The 22050-nt window shown below is 40.4% G+C and overlaps 1 protein-coding gene across 1 annotated transcript in view; it reads left to right on the top strand.

Annotated features, from left to right (window-relative positions):
- Positions 1 to 7642, top strand: part of SLC39A6 (solute carrier family 39 member 6) — a 28631-nt gene extending 20989 nt beyond the window's left edge. The window contains 4 exon segments of the mRNA XM_043508514.1: positions 2163 to 2243; positions 3922 to 4112; positions 5272 to 5324; positions 5326 to 7642. Of these exon segments, the coding sequence (XP_043364449.1) occupies positions 2163 to 2243; positions 3922 to 4112; positions 5272 to 5324; positions 5326 to 5422 (422 nt within the window). The 3' untranslated portion in view covers positions 5423 to 7642.
- The last annotated feature ends 14408 nt before the right edge of the window (positions 7643 to 22050 follow it).

Raw genomic sequence — 22050 nt, 5'->3', positions numbered from 1 at the left:
CAAGCTTTCGAGCTTACTCAGAGCTGCTCTTCAGGTCTGGGAAAGGTCTTTGTTTGTTGTTAATAGAATTATACAGCCTTACCGGAAGCCTTGAAAATCCCTAATCAGATTTTAGGACCTGGTGTCTGCTTTTCAGCTGCTTTTCAGCTCCATTCATATGTATGTTCATAAATTTTATATAACAGTTATGGGTCAATATTGCCTTTGTGTTATCTTTCATCCATTAAGACTTTAAAACCATGGTACAGGCCTTGACAAAAGATATTATGCAAATAGAGCTTTGAATACATCCCAGGCTTCTCCTTCAAAATTGATAAAATACACTCCATATAAACCATTTCTTGAAAGTAGCAGGAGATGAATCACAAAATGTTAAGCTAAGACGTGTCTAAGAATTCAAATTCTTTGGTGTTTGTTTGAGCCTTTGATCCGGAAAGAGCTTTCTTGTGATATTTCAAGTATTTCTTGAAACCCAGCAGGTTTGACACAAAGCAGGGTTGACACAACCACAAGAAGAACCTCTCACTATTTCAGTGCTAGATTTATTCAGGACAAAATTTTGTGAAATTGAGCAATATATACTCCTGGGGGAATTCTGCGCCATGATGCATGTTCAGATTTCATGTCTCCCGCAGATTTCTTTGCTTCCCTGCAGAAAAATAGTAAATCACTGTGGGGCTGGGGCACCCCAGCCATTGGCTTCTACCTTGAGCCAGGATTAGCTGCTAGTCCTGGCTGGGCTGGAGGCAGGAGAGGATGGGACTGGGACTTCCCCTTGCAGGCTGGGGCTGTGTCTAGACCTACCCCAAGAAATCTCCCCCAGCTGCAGGAAGCTCAGCATCCTTCCCTGCTTCCTGCCCGCATCTCTCAGCTGTGAGGGAGGGTCACTGTATGGGGAGCTGTTCCCCCATTCACCCAACCCCTGTGCATCTGTATCTCCCATACCCAGACACCCCCTTCCAAGCCTTACCCGCTACATCTAGAACCCCTCTAGCTCTCCATACCCAAACCCCACCCCATTGAACCTCAGCCCATGCAGCTGGAGCCCCTTGCCTCTGGAACCCCACCCCTGCACCCAGACCACTCCCCACTGAACTCCTTGCACTTGAGCCCGACCCCCCGCACCTCTTGAGCTCCAACATCCAGACTCCCATGCCACTGACTCCCAATTAGCTGCACCCAGACCCCCACCCCACCAAGTCCCACTTCTCCAGCACTCAGATCCCCCTGCTGAGACCCTGACACCCAAACCCCTCTCCTGAGCCCCAACCACTTTCACCTGGAAGCCATGGCAGAGTCCCATTGCCCCTGCACCTGGAATTCTCCCCTTCCCCTCTCCAACAAGCCTCTGTGCATCCAGATTCCCCAACACCTAGGACCGCTCCCACCCCCGAGCTGTCTGCAAGCAGAATCCTCTCATCCCAGACCTGGAGCCCTCCCCCACTGAGCCCCTTCACACTTGGATTCTGCCTGCCCCATACCCAGTGCAGAGTGGCAGGGCCCCAGGGTGTTTCTGGGGCAGGCTCAGGCCTTGTGCTGTGTGAGGGTTGGGTGCAGCCTCACCACTGAGTCTGTGTCCCTGGGGTGGGGAGGCTGCAGGGTGATCTCCCACCTTCATGCAACCAGTGGTCTGTGCTCCCCATTGCCATGCTGGAGCCTCTGCATTTATTGATTTGACAAATAAAACTTGCAGAATTTTAAAATACTGTGCATAGGATTTTTAAATTTGTTGGTGCAGAATGCTGTTAGGAGTAAATATAGAACTGGCTAGTAAAAATCACGCTTTTAATCTACAGCAGCTTGAGTAAAGTGTAGGGTGAAGTTGATCAATCCCCTGCTGTTTTTGTTTCGGTATTTGAGACCAATGGTAGGGTTTTGCTTTTTAAGAAAAAGTGCTATAAGAGATGGGCTTGAAACAGAAATTACAAGGTTACATTATTTTGTTATACTGGTTTGACTAGATGATGATTGTCCCTTCTGGCTTTAAAATCTCTCTCTCACACACACGCACACGCGCACGCACACGCGCACGCACGCACGCGCGTCTTTGGAGTTCGGCTGTTTGACCATTTCTGCTCTAATAGGATATGAACACATACAGCAGTGTTTCCAAGCTTGATTTTTTCAACTGTAACATTTTGGGTTTTTTTGTCTTCTCACAGGAGCAGCCTTTACTGAAGGTTTATCTAGTGGATTAAGTACTTCTGTGGCTGTATTTTGCCATGAATTACCCCATGAATTAGGTAAGACAGCACGATATTTTAGTAAAGGATAGTTTCCTAGGAATTTGGGAGACATTAAAGGATAATGCTTTATTTATCAGTGCTTTAATGCATAGCAAACATTTTTCTGAAGTCTTAGGAGGAAATAATTCTAACCAGGTTCAGAAGTGTTCACTCAGTTTACAGCTGTTTGTAAACAGATTATAAAATTCATAAATAGATTTACTATTTAGAATTATTTGCAAATCTCAGAAGTTAAGTTTTTGATGATCAGATCACTCAGTTTGCAAATATTCAACATGCATTATGTTTAATTATGTGGCATTATTTCTGTTCCTTAATTTGTGTGACTTATGTGTAACTTGTGAATCTTGCAGCTGAATATGCAATTTGAAATTGGCTTCTGTCAAATACCTGCTTAACTTGATTTTATGTGTGCACAGAGGATAATATGGAAGTGCTTAAATATTTGCTGAAAGGGTACTTGGGTCACAAATATCAAATCAAAATTCACTTTCAAGTTTGAACAAACATTGGTGGATTGCTTTTCCCACTATTATTCAGCTCAAGTTCAGATCTTGCAAAAGATTCCCATCCAAAGTCTAACTTGGGGATATTGTTTGGAACTCTACATCTTGAGTCTTTCTAGTCAGATTTGATTAATCTGTGTATGTCTTCCACATAAGAATTTACATACTACTAGGTTATAGGTTTGGGGCCTGGTATCTGTCACAGAGAAGTCATTAGGAATTGGATTGGGCACTTAGTCTTTTTTATCTCAGTAGAATGAAGCTTGTTTTGTTTATTGAATTAACTGAGACTGCCCATTGCTTAGAATGTTTCTGTGGATGATTTTAAAAAGGAATCTCATCAAGCCTGTCTTGGCTGGAAATTTGCCTTGACATAAGATTTTACAGGTTGTGGTATAAAATGGTGGGGTTACAGAGAGATTAGCAGGGGAGTTACATCCCCCAGAGATAAATGGTTTGCAAACGTGTGTGTGTGTGTGTGTGTGTGTGTGTGTGTGTGTAATAGGTAAACACTACAAAACATGGCAATTTCCTTTACAGTGAGTTTGGAGTGGCACAGGGATATTTCCCTACTCTTACCCATTTCAAATTAGCACTGCTGTTAATCATTCTAGTGAAACTGAGATACGCAAGGTCACTTTTTTACAGAAATTAGTAACGAAAATTCTTAAGCAATGACTGGGCAAGAGTATAAAGTATTTAGAAAAGTCACTAGATAACTGGTAGAACCATGATGAGAACACATCACATAGCAATTTTTTTTCAAAATCCATTAAAGCCAGTTTGTGGAAAAAATACTTTATACAGTGTTCACTGAGGTTGAATACGAATACAAATTAAAACGATTTACTTTATTAAATCAGATAAGTCCGACGGTATGCATTTTCCAGAATACTAAAAATAAACTAAAAATGTGATCTTGTGCAGGACTAAATTTTCATACTATAGATTGTGGCTATGCAGCAGTTTTCACGTGTTCACTCATTGACTGACCTATTTCCCCATAAATAAACAAATTTATTTTCTGGACGAAAACTTTGAAGAAAGCCAATAACGGGCACTAAAATAGTTCAGATATTCATTCTAGGTGGTGAAAATAAATGTTACTGCGCGAGTTACAGTAGTTGCATGAGAGGGTGAAAGATGCTTTATTTTTTTTCCTGCTATAGGAGATTTTGCTGTACTTCTAAAAGCTGGCATGACTGTCAAACAAGCTGTTCTTTATAATGCTCTGTCAGCTATGCTAGCATATCTTGGAATGGCAACTGGGATTCTTATTGGTCACTATGCTGACAATGTTTCAATGTGGATATTTGCACTTACTGCTGGCTTGTTCATGTATGTGGCTCTTGTTGATATGGTAAGTATGTAACTAGAACTACTTGCTGTTTACATAACTGAGATTCAGAACCAATACCAAATAGGTTTGTCATAAAATAGGAAGTGGGTTTGTTTCCTCTAAGAAAACATTGACCACATGTATTACACATTTCTTAACCTAAAGACTGACAACATTTAATTTGTTCTTAAGGAAGCTTTTCAACACAATTATGCAACGCAATTATGGAACACAAACAAGTAAATAGACATCAAATTATTGTGAATAGCGTAATGTGTTGGAAGTTCCTATTCAAATAATTGAAATTTTATGCCAAATTGGAATATTACTAGAATTTTTTTTTTATAAAGCAAAATTCTCTGGGAATGCACATAGTCACATTGTAAAAAATTTAGGCACCTGAATGTTGTTGCTTTATTGAGTAGAATTGTTCAGGTTCAGGATTTGTTCTGTATAGGAGATATTGGTGGAATGGAACATTAAAGGATGATGATCTTGGCAGTAAGTATTGAGGCAAAAACATGAGACATTAAAAAAAAAAAAAACAGTGAAGGGAGATAGAGATGTTTATTTTCAGTGAGACATTCCCCGTCAGCCTGTTTCAGTTACTTTTTAATACCAGTTTTATTAGTGATGAAGATGCCTTGGCTGGTGTATTGGATAATGGTGCAATGGCCTGGTTGTACACTATTGGCATGATCCTGAGACGTGCTGCACACTTGCAATAAATCTTCAGCACTTCTCTAGATTAAACCTGTACAGTACAAGACTGGAAATTATTCTAATAGGCAGAAATAACGTACAAACTTGTTCTTGTTTCTAGAACTATATTGTTTATGAAAATCAGATAAAATTCTTTATCATTGTAAATATGCAATAATATAATTGGAAGGCATTAATTTCATTTGGTATAATTCCTGAAATAGATGGTGCTGATTAGACCTGTGCAATATCACCACTTTCCAAGTTATAATGAGCCGTTTGGAGGCAGACTCTGATATCCTTTCACCTGAGGACTAGCAATTTACTCCACAAGTGGTGTCACTGAAATTAGTGGGACTACTCAAGGAGTAAGATACTACTCCACATGAGTGAGGGGGACAGAATCTGTTCCTTAGTGAACAAGTCAGAATGAGGGATACTATTTATTTTGAAGATGGTAATATTATTTTTTATTTAGGTGCCTGAAATGCTGCACAATGATGCTAGTGATCACGGATGTAGCCGTTGGGGATTTCCTGTTACAGAATGCTGGAATCCTGTTAGGTTTTGGGATTATGCTGCTTATCTCTGTGTTTGAACATAAAATTGTGTTCAGCATAAACCTATAGTTTTGATTACCTGATGTTGAATTGAAGATTATAGTAGACATGGTTCTGTTTTTTCTATTAGCTACTGTAAATGAGCTCTAGGCTTTATAGACTAGGCATTTTTTATTGATGTATCTTTTTTTCCAGAAGTAAAACTGAATGTTGTGAACTGTTTACACATAATGCTCAGTATTGTATGAGGTACTATAGATAACTGTGCTAGGCAGACTGGTGCACTGTTACACATGGTAAAAGTGCCAAATCCATAAAGGAGTATCACTTTTTTTACAATTTTTATTTTAAAGTATTGTTCTGTGATTCATTTACTGCATGTAATAATTGTGAGATCTTAGCATCTTGTACTTTTACCTAAATGGTGTTTGCTTGTATAAACAAGTGAAATGGCCATGTTCTTATTGTAGTATGAAATGCAGAAATTGTCTACTTTTTCTGTTTCAAGAAACGGTGAATACTCTTAACATATGGGCAGAGTGAGTATTGTAAAACAAAATATTTGAAGAGAGAAATGTAATAAATGGGATATAGCTATCAGCTATTACGGGAGTTACAAATCAGACACATGGCTTATCCAAAGTGTACCCAAGTTGAGTCAAAATATGGAAATTTCATAACAAAGCTTGCTGCAGTAATGAAGCTGGAAGATATTGTGTATAATCTATGTACAAGAAAAATTACCAGAACTACAAGCTGAGGCAAAAGGAACAAGAAACGTCAACAGTTTTTTCGATAAATGGTGTATTTCATGTGGTGAGATGTGCTCTCTTACTATTTGCATCTATATAAAACCAAACAAAGAAACTGGGTGAAATCTTGGTTCTGTAGAAGTCAATGGCAAGGCCCCAATGGCTTCAGGGGTCAGGATTTCACCCACAGGATTTACCTGAAAAATGCTGCTTCTGCTGCCCACGGTGTCTGATCTTGGCTTGGTACATGTCAACGGGATGTCTCCTGGTGATTATGAAAATGGTAGTACCCAAGGGAGATTTGTAAAAATTTTGGGGCATCTTGTATACTGCTTGGCCATTTTGTTTATCGTAAATATTCTGAACTCTCTGACATAGCACTAAGAATCTCTCTGCATTTTCTTAAATGATGCAGCTCATCATTTAAGCCCATATATTTTCATAAGCAAAAGGCATCTAGTAAGAACAAAGTAATTCAAACACTTTGGCTCAGCCAAACCATGAAATCATGCAGTCTTCTCACAGGTGTGCAGGAAATATGGGAGGTGTGTGCACAGAATAGGGGTGATAATTTGTGGATACCAGCCCTGCAGAAAGACTTTGCTAGATTTCTCTTCAGCTTTTTCCTCTTGTATTACAAGACCAGTAGCTGTTTTTTCCCTTTATCTGTTCTGTGGGACTTGGAGAACTTGAATCTGCTCTCCATGTCACTGCGGGCAGCATTCCATAGTACATTCTGCTTAGTGCAGCTCCTGCCCTGCCTGCTTTGTCTATGCTGCCCACTGGTGGTGGGGGGTTTTTTGTGTATGGTGAAGTTGAAAAGGGGATCCTATGTGGAGCTGGAGGGCATCCTCTGTAGTAGCTTTACCCCTCTGCGGGATCCCACTGTGTATTTCTTCAGAGTTTTCCTTCTCTCCATGGTGGTGATTGCTCAGGGGCTTTCCATTTGAGTAGTGTGTTCCAGTTCCTTTTAGCTCATCAGAGCTCATTTGCTCATTACACTTTCGACAAACTTTCTTACTAAACAGTTGTGTGATGAACATTAATCCTTCCTTCAATCTCACTAATGAATATGCTCACTAGCATGTGGTTGAAGAAAGGAAGGTTTGGTATAGTCTTAGATTCTATCATAATTACACCTGAATAATGGAGAAAGCTCTCATTGAGTGCGAAGTCTTTAGTAGGGATGATTGGTTTAGTCCAAATACATTCACTTGACTAAACATTAGTATTCTCTGTTACCACTGTCTGTGCATGCATGTGGTATTTGTGTTATATACTTGAAATGGAAATTCTGAACCTCATTGTCCTTGATCTCAAAGCCAGCTTTCAGAAGCTTATCAAAGTAATAAAGTGGCTAACCACTTGGTTTAATTTGAAATTGTCTATTTAGTGTTGCTGGATAGAATGTAGGTTTTAAATGTGGAACTAAAACTTGCCACACGAGGTTTCAGTATCTTCCCTACAGCCCATTTGGACCTAAGTTATGTAATGCAACTTTACATGAGTTAATGAGAATAAAAGGAGAAGATTCTAATTGCTGGTGGTTAAATTTCTTTTGTATGAATTATACACTCCAAAACAACCTAAAATAGCACTGATCTAAAATTCAGTTCATTCCTCACTCTGTTTTGAATTCTCAAACAGCCATACATCAGTATTAGAGACACAAGGTAGCTGAAATAACACCTTTTATTGAACCAATAAAAGATATTCCCTCACCCACCTAGTCTCCCTAATTTTCTGGGACGAACACTGCTATAACGATGCAATTATATGTATCAATATTGACATCTCAGTAGTAATAAAATGTAAAAATAAGGACCAGACCTTGTGGGCTCACCATGGGTCAAAGTGCTGGTGAAATTAAGATTCCCCAGTACAGGGAATCTGAAGTGAGAGCAGCCGGAGGAACTGGTTCCTGGATTGGAAACTACTACATGGAAACATTTTTGTCCCCATTTTTCCATCTTGAGACATCCCATCACTACAAGCAATTTCTGCAACAGCGCCTAATTGAGAGAAAAGAAGATTCCCAACTGGGAATCTCCATTTGTTCTCTTTTCCTCTGAAGAAAAAAATCTCCCAGTTGTTTGCCCCTTCTGCACTCCAAGGGCCACAAGGAGATTACAACCACCCTACTGTCTCCCTCCCTTTACCAGGAGAGAGATGCAGTCTCTCCAGCACCATAGGTAGTGCCCCAAAATGTCTATTGATGAAATGTATTTAAATCTTCTAAAATCCAGGATGCTGTATTAGAAATTTCAAAATTTATAGGAAGAACTCCTCCCCTGCCCCTTCCCATATTTTATTGTTTAACATCACTACACAGTTTCCATCCTGAAACAAATAGGTGGGGGGACCAGTGATGTGCCCCTACCCAACTCAATCCACTCTGCATGGGCATACATGTAGCATTTGGCTGGCTATGGACCTCACACTGTTAATAGAATACTATTTATTTAAATATTTTTGGATGTTTTCTGTATTAAAATATATTGATTTCAGTTACAACACAGAACACTGTACATTGCTCACTTTATATTTTTATTACAAATATTTGCTGTAAATTGTATTCACTTCACCTAATGCAAGTACTGTAGTGCAATTTCTTTATCATGAAAGTTAAACTTACAAATGTAGAATTATGTACAATAACTGCATTCAAAAGTAAAAAGGTAAAACTTTAGAGCCTCCAAGTCCACTCAGTCCTGCTTCTTGTTCAGCCAATCGCTAAGACAAACAAGTGTGTTTACATTGGTGGGAGATAATGCTGCCCGCTTCTTATTTACAATAAAAGAAATGGAGTACTTGTGGCACCTTAGAGACTAACAAATTTATTTGAGCATAAGCTTTCGTGAGCTACAGCTCACTTCATCGGATGCATCCGATGAAGTGAGCTGTAGCTCACGAAAGCTTATGCTCAAATAAATTTGTTAGTCTCTAAGGTGCCACAAGTACTCCGTTTCTTTTTGCAAATACAGACTAACACGGCTGCTACTCTGTAAATAAGGTTTCAATGTCACCTGAAATTGAGAACAGGCATTCACATGGCACTTTTGTAGCTGGCATTGTAAGGTATTTACGTACCAGATATGCTAAATATTCATATGCCCTTTCATGCTTTGGCCATCATTCCAGAGGACATGCTTCCATGCTGATGACACTTGGTAAAAAAAAAAAATAATGCTTTAATTAAATTTTGACTGAACTCCTTGGGGGAGAATAGTTTGTCTCCTGCTCTGTTTTACCTGCATTCTAACATGTATTTCATGTTATAGCAGTCTCGGATGATGATCCAGCACATGTTGTTCATTTTAAGAATACTTTCACTGCTGATTTGACAAAACGCAAAGAAGGTACCAAAATCTTAGGTTTCTAAAGATAGCTACAGACTCAACCCAAGGTTTAAGAATCTGAAGTACCTTCCAAAATCTGAAAAGGATGAACTGTGGTGCATGCTTTCAGAAGTGTTAAAGAGCAACATTCCAATATGGTAACTACAGAACCCGAACCACGAAATAAAAATCAACCTCTGCTGGTGCCATCTGACTCAGATGATGAAAGTGAACATGCATCGGTTTGAACTGTTTTGGATCATTATTGAGCAGTACGTGTCATCAGCATGGACGTTTGTTTTGTTTTTGAGTGTAGTTATGTAACAAACAAACAAAAAATCTACATTTGTAGTTTGCACTTTCACAATAAAGAGTGTAGTACGGCACTTGTATGAGGAACTGAAAAATACAATATCATTTTTACAGTGCAAATATTTGTAATATAAAGTGAGCACTGTATACTTTGGATTTTGTGTTGAAATTTAAATCAATATATTAGAAAATGTAGAAAACATCCAAAAATATTTAATACATTTCAATTGGTATATTTTGTTTAACAGTGCAATTAAAACTGATTAACTCAAAAAAACTTGTTTGAGTTAACTGCAATTGACAGCCCTAATTTGAACCCCTTGGACTGAGCATATTGAGGCAGCTTCACATGATATCCTTGATTCTTTTTACACTTATGTAATTTCATTAAATCTGTGCACTTTTTAAGGGAGAAATCTTGTCCTACACCAAAACCAACTAGCTAGGGTTGCAAGAGAAGATTCTGAGGGGTTTTAGGTGGAGAGGAATTGTTCCCTTAAATTCCATGGCAGTAGCAAAACTGCTCCATGGTGCTACAGCCATCTGTGACCTCTCTCATATTTTACCACCTCTAGCTCTTCCATCCAGTGCTGTTGCAGCAGTCCTTTTCTCTTATAAAGTCCTCCTAACACCCCGCCCTGAATCTTATCCAAAGGAATATGGTGAGGGTGCTGTCTATGCCTTCAGTTTTCAGAGTAGCAGCCGTGTTAGTCTGTATTCGCAAAAAGAAAAGGAGTACTTGTGGCACTTTAGAGACTAACAAATTTATTTGAGCATATGCTTTCGTGAGCTACAGCTCACTTGCATCCGATGAAGTGAGCTGTAGCTCACGAAAGCTTATGCTCAAATAAATTTGTTAGTCTCTAAGGTGCCACAAGTACTCCTTTTCTTTATGCCTTCAGTGTTCACTTTCCTCTGATTTTTGACTCCTGGCTTGCTCTCTCCTCTCCCGACAGTCTCCCATACGCATCCTTGGGGACCATTAACACATCTGATCCCTTAATTGCCCATCTGTTCTCTCACCCTCCAGACTCAAATTGTAGCCTATCACTGTTGCCGTCTTGTGGATGTCCAGCCATCAACTGAAATGTAACATCTCCAACACCAAGTTCTTAAATTGTCTCTGCAGAACCCTCCCCTTTCTGTATCACAGTAGAGAATCAACCTAATATCACCATTAACCACCCTATTACTTGAGCTCATTGTTACCAACAAAAAATCTAGGGCACCCCGCCTATATCCTACTGAAGGTTCAAGGTATGACCTGGTTAATTTAGGCACCCCCACCCTTTCCCTACCAAGGGCTCAGGGTGTAAAACACCCACCTTTCTCATGGGGCTCTTTGGGTCTGCAGTACCTTTTCCTAGTGAAAGAGCCTTACACAGCTGTGCTCTAAACATCTATTTATTAGCAACACACACAGAATACATATGCCAAGCAAAATCTTATGCTCATCACTCCCAATATACAGACAAACTTCAGTTGATGGTCAGTCAGGATCCACTTGTCTGAGGTTTCCAGCAATGCCTCTGCATATTGCGGTCATGCAGAGGGATCAGAGTTCCAGCAGCTTGATGTTGAACTGCAGTCTGGAGATGGTTCCCAAGAGCACTGTTTTTCAGTTACATTAGATGGGTAAAAGCGGCTTCCTCCGTTAATTTCACTAAACCCATCACGTTATTTGATACCCCTAGGTAACAAAATTTAACCAGTTATGCATTGGCAACTGTTTCCTTCTCCCTGCTCAAATCTTTTTTACATTTTATCTCTCATGCCCACACTGTAACTTATTTACGACCTGCTTTGTGCAGCTGATTGGCATACATTTGCTGGTCAGAGTTTATATTTTCTATTTTACCATTTGTTGTGCCTTTCTGTTTCCTCCCTAAACTTCCCAGCACCCGGGTGTCACTATTTTACAACCTTGGTGTAACTCTTGTTCGGAGTATTCCTGACGTGGGTGTGTCTTAGCAGCTGAGCATTTTCTTAATTTTAGTGGTGAAATCCCTGAGTTTCACCTAAGGCTAGTTTAGTATGAGGGTGAGTTAAGTCCTGGGCCTACACATAATCTTAGCTTTATATTTGACTCAGCCCTCTGCTTTGAACCATACATCCTCTCTGTGTCTATATTTTACCACTTCTTTCCACACAGCTTTTCTAAGATCTAACCTATCTCTGCACAGCCAAGGCTCCTGTCCAAGTCCTGATCATCTCTTGCCCTGACTCTGCTCTGGATTTTATGCCTACCAACTGTGCCCCTTTCTAGCACCCACAAAATATGGCCACTGTTATTTGGTCATTGCTCTGACTACATCTGCTTCCTCTTTAAGTCCCTGCCTGGTCTCCCCTTCTTCCACTGCATTAAACTCAAACTTCTTGTCCTTACTTTCAAAGCCCTCCACAATGTTGCCCTATCCTACCTACTGTCTTATTACAAGATTAATTCCTGTCTTCATTCTAACAAAGATGCCAGTCTCCATTGCTGAAGTTGCTGACAAGCACATTTGCATTTCTCCCAGTCCTGCCCACCTCACAATTGGGAAAAGTTCCCAATCAAAATCAGTAAGGCCACCACCCTGTCCTCCTTTAGAGACCCTCCTCAGAACCCACCTCTGCCTTAATGCACACTGGCCACTACAACTGGATGACTAGATGTGTGGTAAATTGTGATTACTGCTGCTAAATGACTGAGAGTTGTTACCCACCACTCCAGCTTGCTTGTTCATCCTCTCTACCTCTGTCTTATATTTTAGTCTGTAAGTTCGTTAGGGAGGGACTGACGTTTGTACAGCACCTAGCATCATGGGTACAAATCAGTTTATGGTGTTAGGTGCAACCACAATATCAATGTTTAATAAAAACATCAACCTGAGAGCTGAAGGGTTGTGTGCTGCCCCTGCCTACCTTTGTTAGGGTTGTGTTAGGGTCTTATTAGGGTTGTGTGCCCTGCCTACCTTTGGTGTATAGTTGATGAATCCCTCTAATCATCTTCAGATATCGCAGGCAGGGAACCTTTATAGAGCTCTGTGCTCCAAGGATGTGTGGATCCCCTCTTGAGTCCTCAAATATTGACCGGCTCCACACATGTGGCAGAATTTAACAGTTCAGCTGCAGGCAGGGCCTTTGGTGAACTTGCCCTGCGTGCCAAATAATAAACAATATAGTATTTTCATTCTAAAAGTAGTCTGAAAATGACCATTATTCTGATATAGTTTAGACCTACTAAATAACTTAACTCAGAGCACCTGAAATAGATCAGTCTATTGTTGCCATTGAAATGATCAATATTCTACCAGAGGACCTTAAGAAGGAAAAAAATATCTGCAGTGTCTATTAATGATGCATTATCCTGAAGGATATAGACTACTGTAACCAATTACTTTTCTCTAACTTCAGTCTTAATATGCTGATGAGGAATCCTCCTGGGGGAATTCTGCATCACTGCGCAATGCAGGATTTTGCAGAGATTAACGTACATGCAGAAACCTTCCTTTCCCCCACAGAAATAGGCTGCAGTGCTGTTAGCCAGCACAAGGGGCCACTGGACTCGGAAGAGCCCAGCTCATATATAGAAGACACTGCTGGGGGGAGCTAGAGGATTTCTGGCCGCTGCAGTTCCCAGAATGCCCCAAGGGAAGGAGAGGGCAGTGCACAGGCAACTCCATGTAAGCCTGACACCCAGCATCAGGCTGTTTCTCCCTCCAGATCCCTGCGCTCTGGGGAAGAGGAGCCCCCCGTGGTTGGGCTCTGGGGAGGAGTGGGTTTGGGTGTATTGGCTGGGGGCCACAAGGAGGTTCTGAGGGGGGAGGGATTCTGAGTGTCTGGCCCCCAACTGGGTTGTGGGTGGGGGAAGAGGGTAGAGAAACAGGAACAGGGTTGTCATAGGGGTTGCTTTAACTCTCTACTCCTGGGGGAATTTTTGTGTGTGTCTGTATTGTTACAGACATACTTGCTGACAGGTATTTTGAATAAATTATCAAAATAATTGAAACTGGCATGATTATGTAGTGTTATTTTGACAAAATTTGCAGAATTTTTTGGTGCAGAATGCTTCCAGGGGTATGAGGAAGAAGCCATTATTCCTGATGAGAGGGACTTTTCTTTTAACCTAAGTGTACTGACAAGGTCCATCTGTTCTATAGACCTGAGGTCTCAAAAAGTTATTTTGGTTATATGAAGGGGAGGAGAACTAACCACATGAAAAAGAGAAAAGCAAAATAGATTATTGTGCTGCTCTAGCTTGGATTGGGGACAACTCTAGTCCTTTACAGTTGCCTCCAGACTTCAAGAAGCACAAATATGGTACAGCCATTTTGTCACCCACATCTCTGGGGCTGAGCATCCTAAGAAGTACAGCTTAGATTCCATACCCAGTGCTCAATTTCAGTGTACCTGAGTGTTTCACGGGAAGATTTAGGCAACAATTTTATCTATTAAGGAGGTGATATTTTATGATAATTTCTATAAAATTTTGTAGCTACTTCAAAAATCCAAAAAGTATTGCCTATGATCCTCTGAAAGTGCTTGGGAAACTAAACAGAAAAGGCCTCATTAGAATAAACTACTCTAGGTGATGGTGTTGTTTTAGATTAATTAAATGCAGCACTATTTCTGTAACTTGTGTATTCTTTGTAACAATTGACTGAGTTATCTGTAGCCTCTGTTTAAAACACAAGTTCCATTCTGCATAGAGTTGATAGAATCAATAAATTCCACTTTGTTGCAAAGCTTAATTCAGTGTTCCATTTAAAGTTCATGGGTGATTTCATTCTAATAAAATCAGGGCGTGCCATGTTTTTTAGGATTTGTCTAGACAAACAGTTTAATCTACATACACTAAAAGTTCCTAGTGCATATTGACCAACTTCTTGGTTTGTAGTAGATCAGAGTCAAGAGATTGGGGGTTCTAATCCACTCTGTGCCACAAACTTCCTGAGTGAAGTTACGGAAATCACATACTCTTTGCTGTGCCTACTTTCTCATCTGTATAGGATGTTACTTTTCAGTCATTCATGGTGACGCTTTGAGATACTTGGATAGAAGATTCTACAAAAATACAAAGTTCTAAACCTAGAATTTCTGTTGAATAATAACAGTGTGAAACTATTTATGAGGCTGCAGAGGATGGATTCCTACTCTTATTTGGAAGGAAGGAGCTTTATGCACGTAGGAGGGTGGAAGGGAGGACTCTGAGAGGAAAAAATAAGGAGGGGTCCTGAGCAGAAAGGGATCAACAATACAAAGACAAAGGAAGGGGATAAAATAATATGAAAACATGACTGTCAGAATCTATTAATTCCATATTTTGATCTGTAGCCAAAATGTGATTCATGTGTTTGACTACAGCAAAGAGGGCTGAGGAGGCCACACCTACTTAGCAGACAATTTTCAGCACCCTCACCTGCAGAGGAGAGAGAGCCACCAGACCAATGATTACAACTCATTATTGAGCATGTCTTCAGTGTGGAGTCAGCCTGGGCTAACCAACAAGGGCAGCACGTTCCCATTGCAAAGTATTATCTGTGCCAGACGTGTGTAACTGGATCCACAATGCTGCTGTACTAGCCTGTATGCCGAGATGGTTTTCTGGTGGGCTAACCCCTGGTTCTAAGTGGTGCATTAAACTGACCTGCTCTGAATTCATTCTTAATGTGCTCTCACTTTCAGGTAGTATGGAGCTGGTGTCTGTGACAGTGACATAACAGTACCTGATTTAAACTTCCAAATGGTGTTGCTCATTAATGTAGACAGTTCAGAAGAAAAAAGCAAACACAAGAACTTTTACTGAGAATGTCATTAAGGAATTCAGTTTGCAAATCACAATGTGAGTCATAGTGCACTCAACTGACATCTCTGCCTCTCTGTTTCCTTCCTTCCCAGTGCACGTAAAAAAATGTTATTTTGTGTACATTTCCTCAATTTATAGGTCATGCTGCTATCACACCATAGCTTTGCCAGCTGGTGTCAGCTTCTGGCCAACTGAAGCATAGGAGAAGCATTTCTTGGATAAAAATCTCTGTCCAAATGCTGTGACAGTGCAGCAGAAATGGAGCAGGCAAACATGGGGTTAAAATGCAATGCAAGGGAAGATTTAGACAGAGTACAGTTTAGGTGGGTAATTATGAGATAGGATTGGAGGACTAAGAGCACAGGTGCTTGATTAGCCTGCATTCTCACTGCAAAGTCAGTGGGTTGCCAGCCTGGGCTGAACCAAAACCTAAGCTCAAGCCTATACCATCAGCTATGCCTTCCAGCTCTGGTTTAAAGCGCCGTCAAGCCTGGGTTAGGGGTTTTTGTGTGTGGACAGAAAGGGGGTTAGGGGCAACACCAGGGCTACATATTGATGCTCAGACTGAACAGGTCTAACTGCCCAAAAAATGGAGCAGCCATGGCAGGTGCATTCTTGTGGATGGGCCCTACTGCATGCTCCCTGGGGCCAGGGAAAAATAGTCTTAGGCACCAAGAGGCTTTGCATTCTAGAAACAATGGAGCAATACGTTAACTGGGCCAAGACCCTGTCAGGAGAGAGGGAGGACCAGGTTTGGGAGTCTGCCAGACACACAGGACAATTGAGGCTGCCCAGGAGAATGAGAGTTGGTTCTGTTCCCCTTTCCCATATAGGAGCCTAGTCATCCAGAGCTTTCTTTATCCAAGTCTTTCTGACTGACTCCTATGACTGATAAATATAACTGGTTTATATAAATATAAATATATCACATTCAGCTTCTTTATGTGTTTGCATTATGATACAATCTTTAATTACATGAGCATATACTATTTATTCCACAGGACCCTTGCCTCATTCAAGGCAGAGGATGGATTTGAAAATAGGCAGAATGAAAGTTGTACAGGCAACCATAAGTCTGGCTTTTCCTACCTATTGAGTGCTTGCTTTTGCAGCCTTAATGATGTGTAGCTTTTTTGTATCATTGTATATAATAAGGTGTTCCATCCTGAGATATTTTTTAGAATTGGACTGCAGTATAATATAAATATCAAAACACACTCAAAAGTTACCATGAGAAGAGCAACTTTATGCAGATGGCTGCAATGTTTTCTACTGTTTATGATTATGATTTGGAACAATGTCAAAAGCATTCCAGGGCCTGACCTTAACTATATTTTTACTTATGTGCTGTGAGCTGGGGCTACTAAGACAGAGGCATATACAAGCAGATCTCCCATGGATGATGAGTGGGTTGCACAAAAAGAAAGTATAATTGCAACTTTAGTTAAAATTACTTCACATTCAGCCTCACTAAGTGGAAAATTAAACAGATCAGGTAATTCCATATGTATGGCTTTGGATCAAATAAGTAAAGGGTAGAATTAGCAGTAGTCCTAAAATGACCCTAAGTGCACCACTGCAGTAATTATGTATGCTAAATGAGACATATTTTTCATGAGCAACTAACATGCTTTAGTTGACAATCTTACTTTGAAAGTATCAGAGTTGACATATAACTGCCACAAATGGGGAAATTTCACATCTGTCATAAAGCTGCTGTTTCATTTTTCTTAAGACAGCTCTATATTCTGATGCACAGCTTCTCCACTTACTCTTTATGAATGGCAATGCCTCTCACCTATGGAGTATGGTGGAGGTCCAGTATTATTGCTGGGGGTTCCAAAACTAAGCACTGCCCCTCGTATCTGGCTTCTAGAAATTCTGCCTCTGGCAGCAGGGTTGGTGGCTCATTTTTTCCTGACTACTTTGTTTTATAATTTTAATTCTTTCTCATTTTGTGCAGTAGTGACTTCATTTCACTTTTAGCTTTGCTCTCTCTCTCTCCTCAGCTGAGAAATTACCACAGTACTGGGGCTTTAATCCTTTGGGTGACCCTCTTTAATTGGCTTCCTCTTTCCTCAGTCCAATGACAGAGAAGCCCTGTAAGCATTGAGCCAAATCCAAGTTGTGCTATATTTATAAGGCAGCTATTCAGGAGCTTCAAAAGGGAAGCATGCTCTGCCTCTGTCAGAGCAGAGTCAGACTGGCCTGGCATGCCAGGTCTTATACCTGTGTGAAGCTGTAATTCAGCCAGAGGTTGTCACAACCAGGATGTGAGCAGTTTAACCAAGTGGTGGGGGTCAGGCTGGGTGCAATACCAGGAGGTCAGAGTCTGAGATGGGCCAGATGGCAAACTGAGAGTCAGGTGTCAGGAGGCAGGCAGAGTCAGATTACCAGGAAATCAGCAGCAGAAAGTAGGAGCAGGTATCACAGGAAGCACTCCAAATCAGGGAGACCCCAGCTGCATGGACAACTTCCTGTTCCTATACTTGGGTTACATAGAGGCTGGGGACCAATCAGGAGTTGCACTAATCAAATCCCAGCACTACAGTCCTCTTCTAGCATCCAACTGCTATTCTAGTAGCTGTTAGAAGGTCACTGGGTGGGAGGTTAGGTCTGCCTAGTTCTTAAGGATTCAAGACCAGTGGCCCCTGACAGAGGCAGGTTTGTTCAAAAGCAAGGATTCCCCACAGCCAGTTCAGTCCTTTTTAAAGTATTTATTCTTTTAACAAAAGGACGGAGTAGGAAAGTCTGGAGCATGTCACCATTAATTCCTTCTCCTTATGAGCCAGTTAATCTGGTCTTTCCTATGTTCAGCATCTCCACCTTCCACAAAGTGGGTAGTTTTCTTCTTCATTCCACCACAAGGAGAAGATAACTTGAAGGGCCATAGAAAGTTGTTCACCACTTTGAAGTTCTTGCCAACAGTATAGGTCTCATGGTCGAGGTCTTCCATGCGGCTGATGCCATATTTCCCAAGACAGCGTTGAATCAGAGAACTATCAGTCAGAGCACTGCACTGAAAACAAGGCTCTGGTCCCCAGACAGAAGCAAATTAATAAGTTGCTTATTTGTAACTTCAATGCAACTGATGTAAAAATCAGGGTTTAAATTCTCCCTTTTGTCCTCCCAGTGTAAGAGAATGTTTGCTGCTGGTTTTCTTGAAACAGGGCTCTTTTTTCTAAATAGGGCTCTTTCATAATGCTCTGTATGAGGTGCACAACCCCTCTCCCACCCTGAAGCAGGTCTGGGCATGCACGGAAGGGCTTTTGTTCAAGACTGCTATTTCCATAAAGCCCTGTCTGTCTCTGGTAGCAGTGTAATGGCTTCTGATCTGTCTGGTTTGCAGATCATGGGCCCCCACTCTGCCAGAGAAAAGTACTGTTTCAAAGGCAGGAAGGAGATCCCCTTTGCCCTCTCCACAGGCTCTTAAACTTAAAAGCACAAGGAATGCAACAGATGCAAATAAGGACTCCATTTGTCACACAAATTACTCCTGACAGATTTAGAATTCATATGGCCTGCATTTTTGTGTGCCCCCTGCACAGAAAAACTCACAAAAAATCTGCCAAGGGACACACGCCTCTTCCCCGGCAGCCCAGGCAGTGCGTCTGTTCCAGTGTGCCTGGAGCAGCCCCAGATATGGGAGAGGGGGCTAGGTGTGTGTGCATGCATGGTTGATCATCGTTGGGGGGGGGGAGCAGGGCTGGGCATATGCACGTGCCAACAAGCAAGGGAGAGAGTAACTTCAACTGGATAAATTTTTTTTCCTACTTCCTCACTTGAACTGTGTTCTCAGCATTAGAACAGCTGCTAAACAGCTGCTGCATTTGAATACAGAAAACACATCCACATTAGGAAAAACTCAAAGCATTAGCTAACATGGTAACATTAGAATTTTACCAAAATCATAGCATGGACAAAGCAGTTTGTAGTTTTCACATGTTAGCAGGTTGAGGTAAACAGGTGGGGTGAGCTTAGAGTTTACCTTGACCACCTGATGTGAAAACTAAACTGTCTTGCCCATGCTACAATTTACCATGTGTTAGTTTCCATTGCTAGCTAGCAAATAGTAAAAAACAACAACTTTTTTCTTAGTGAAGTCAAGACCACGAGAGGCCTTCATTTCAGTTACATTTGTATTTAATAGAAAATTGTATGAATACTTGCTTTAGCAGAAATTTTCCCATCCCCAAAGGGACTTCTTTAAAATGTAAGGGGAAAAAAATCAAAACAGTATTCTGAAGTTGTTGACCATCCTTCTGTTTCAACAGTTTAATTTTTAGTAGAGAGTTTTCTACTGACCTTAAAAATAGATATAAATGCAAATCAGCTTTTCCTTCTGCCTCCATTTTTTCTTTTCAATCTGTCCTGCAGCTTGGATGTATATGACTCATTTCAGACAAGCAATGAAAATTTCAGTAAAAGATTTGGAAAATGAACATATCACAGCAAGTTTGATGTCCATTTTCCAGAATACAATTCATTTGCTGTTTTATTTTTTTTCTTTTCTTCTCTCTTCTGAAAGACACACTGCTTTTGTATATTCTGTGTCTCTCTTTTCCTTTCACTTCAATATTCCTTCCCAATGCAGAGTTTGTCTTCCTTTTGTCTCTAAAATGCAACTGTTTTCTTCAAGAAGTTGTATTGTGATGAAGTTTTCTTTGTTGTATTAAGGACCGTAACTTTGGTGTTACCTTTTTATAGACCCTTGCTGAGGCAAAATAGATAAAAGGTGACAGGTCATCTTGACCCATAAACTTGTTATATAGTATTGCTAATAAAAATGAGCAGAAGGCAAAGTGAAAAGAATTATCTGAATTGTGTTTGTTTAGGTTGAAGTGTGGTGGTGGTATGACCTTCAAGGGGCTTTTATAAAGGACACAAGTTGGCATAAAAATAGACTAGGTATTCTCTGAAATAGAAAAAAATGCCTATGTTTGGACTATCATATTTTGTTTTCAATTAATCAGCCTGATGAAACATCAATGCTTGACCACGCCTCTCCAAAATTTTAGAGGAACATACCAAATATTTTTTAGGATCCTGAAAATCCTCACCTCACCCTCGGCCAACACCTTTGCATGAAGTCTGGGGGAATACTCCTATACATCTGGATCACAAATGAACCAGTTAGATGCTAGAATGTCAGGCCATCAACTGTATTCTAAGCAACCTCTGGTCTTTAAGATTCCTGCTATGCACTTCCTTATGCGTAACTACTTCGCCACTATTTTCTTGCTTTCCTATTCTTATTGTTGGTTTCTGTCTGTTTACTTCAAGCTTGACTAGTTATATTCTATGATATCATGTGCTAATCATGGCAATAAATGTGACAGACTAAGATAAAAATTAATAGTCGTGCCCCAGTGTGAAGGAGGATTGGCAGCAGAGTCAAGAGCATTCTGACAGATGTCATCCTAGACAGGTCAATTGGACTTGTGATCCAGAGGCTAAGTACACCAGCCAGTGACAGACTTGTCTGTGTACTATAACCTGTCTGTGGCATGTGAAACTTCTTCACCATGTCAAAACCATTCAGATGAGTGAACATCTTTTTGTTCTGATAGCTCTAAGCATGGCTCTGTTCCCTGGTCAAAACCACCATGTCAGCTGAATTTAGGTTTTGCTGTACATTTGAGATAGTGAAATTTAATTCATTTATTACCACAGACTTTTTTGTGGGGGGGATTTGGGCAAAAGACAATTTATTATATTATTTTCTTTTAAAACTGAAAATTAGGATTACACTACTTGAGAAGCTTCAGAAACACTTACATTTAATGTTAAAAAATCTTATTGGACCTGATTTTACCCCTTACTCAGACATGCAAATTGGGAGACATTTTACTGAAGTCAATGGAGAATCAGGTTCATTGTGTTCAGTAATTGCTGCAGTTGGAGGAATGCTAGATAGCCAAGAGGTCATAAGGTCATGTTTTGCCCAACTAGTATGTATATTTGCTAGGTTTCACTCATTGGAGAGAGAGAGAATCTTCATTCCGGGATTAGTTTTTAAGTAATCTTAAAACTAGCTCCATTTAAGCTGAAATATTCACTCCATATTTCCACAAGCCATTTAAATCTCATACATAATATTCTGAAATTACTCTTATTCCAACTGACCTAATTTGACAACTGTACAGCATGCATCTGTTTCAGATGAGCAATTGTGTGACAAAAACTAACTATATTTTTCAGAAGATGTACCAAGCAAGAAGTAAATGTTGAAAAGTTGTCTATCTGGATGCAGAAATACGCATGATTGGTTATGTAGCATCTAGGCCTAAACCCTGAGACCTGTGTATAGGAAGTATCCAAAGGTATTTAGAAGGCTGTTCTAGTCATACATTTCCTCTCCTCTGCTCTTCTTCACATAATCTTTTTTCAGCATCTACTGAAGCTTTAAGCTATAAGCTTTAAGAAAAGGAGTAACCTGGGGCACCTTAGAGACTAACAATTTATTTGAGCATAAGCTTTCGGAGGCTACAGCCCACTTCATTGGAT

This window comes from Dermochelys coriacea, chromosome 2, assembly GCF_009764565.3.
Source record: "Dermochelys coriacea isolate rDerCor1 chromosome 2, rDerCor1.pri.v4, whole genome shotgun sequence".
Classification (NCBI taxonomy): domain Eukaryota; kingdom Metazoa; phylum Chordata; order Testudines; family Dermochelyidae; genus Dermochelys; species Dermochelys coriacea.
Note: the sequence above shows the minus strand (reverse complement) of the source record. Positions and strands in the feature narration are given on the sequence as shown.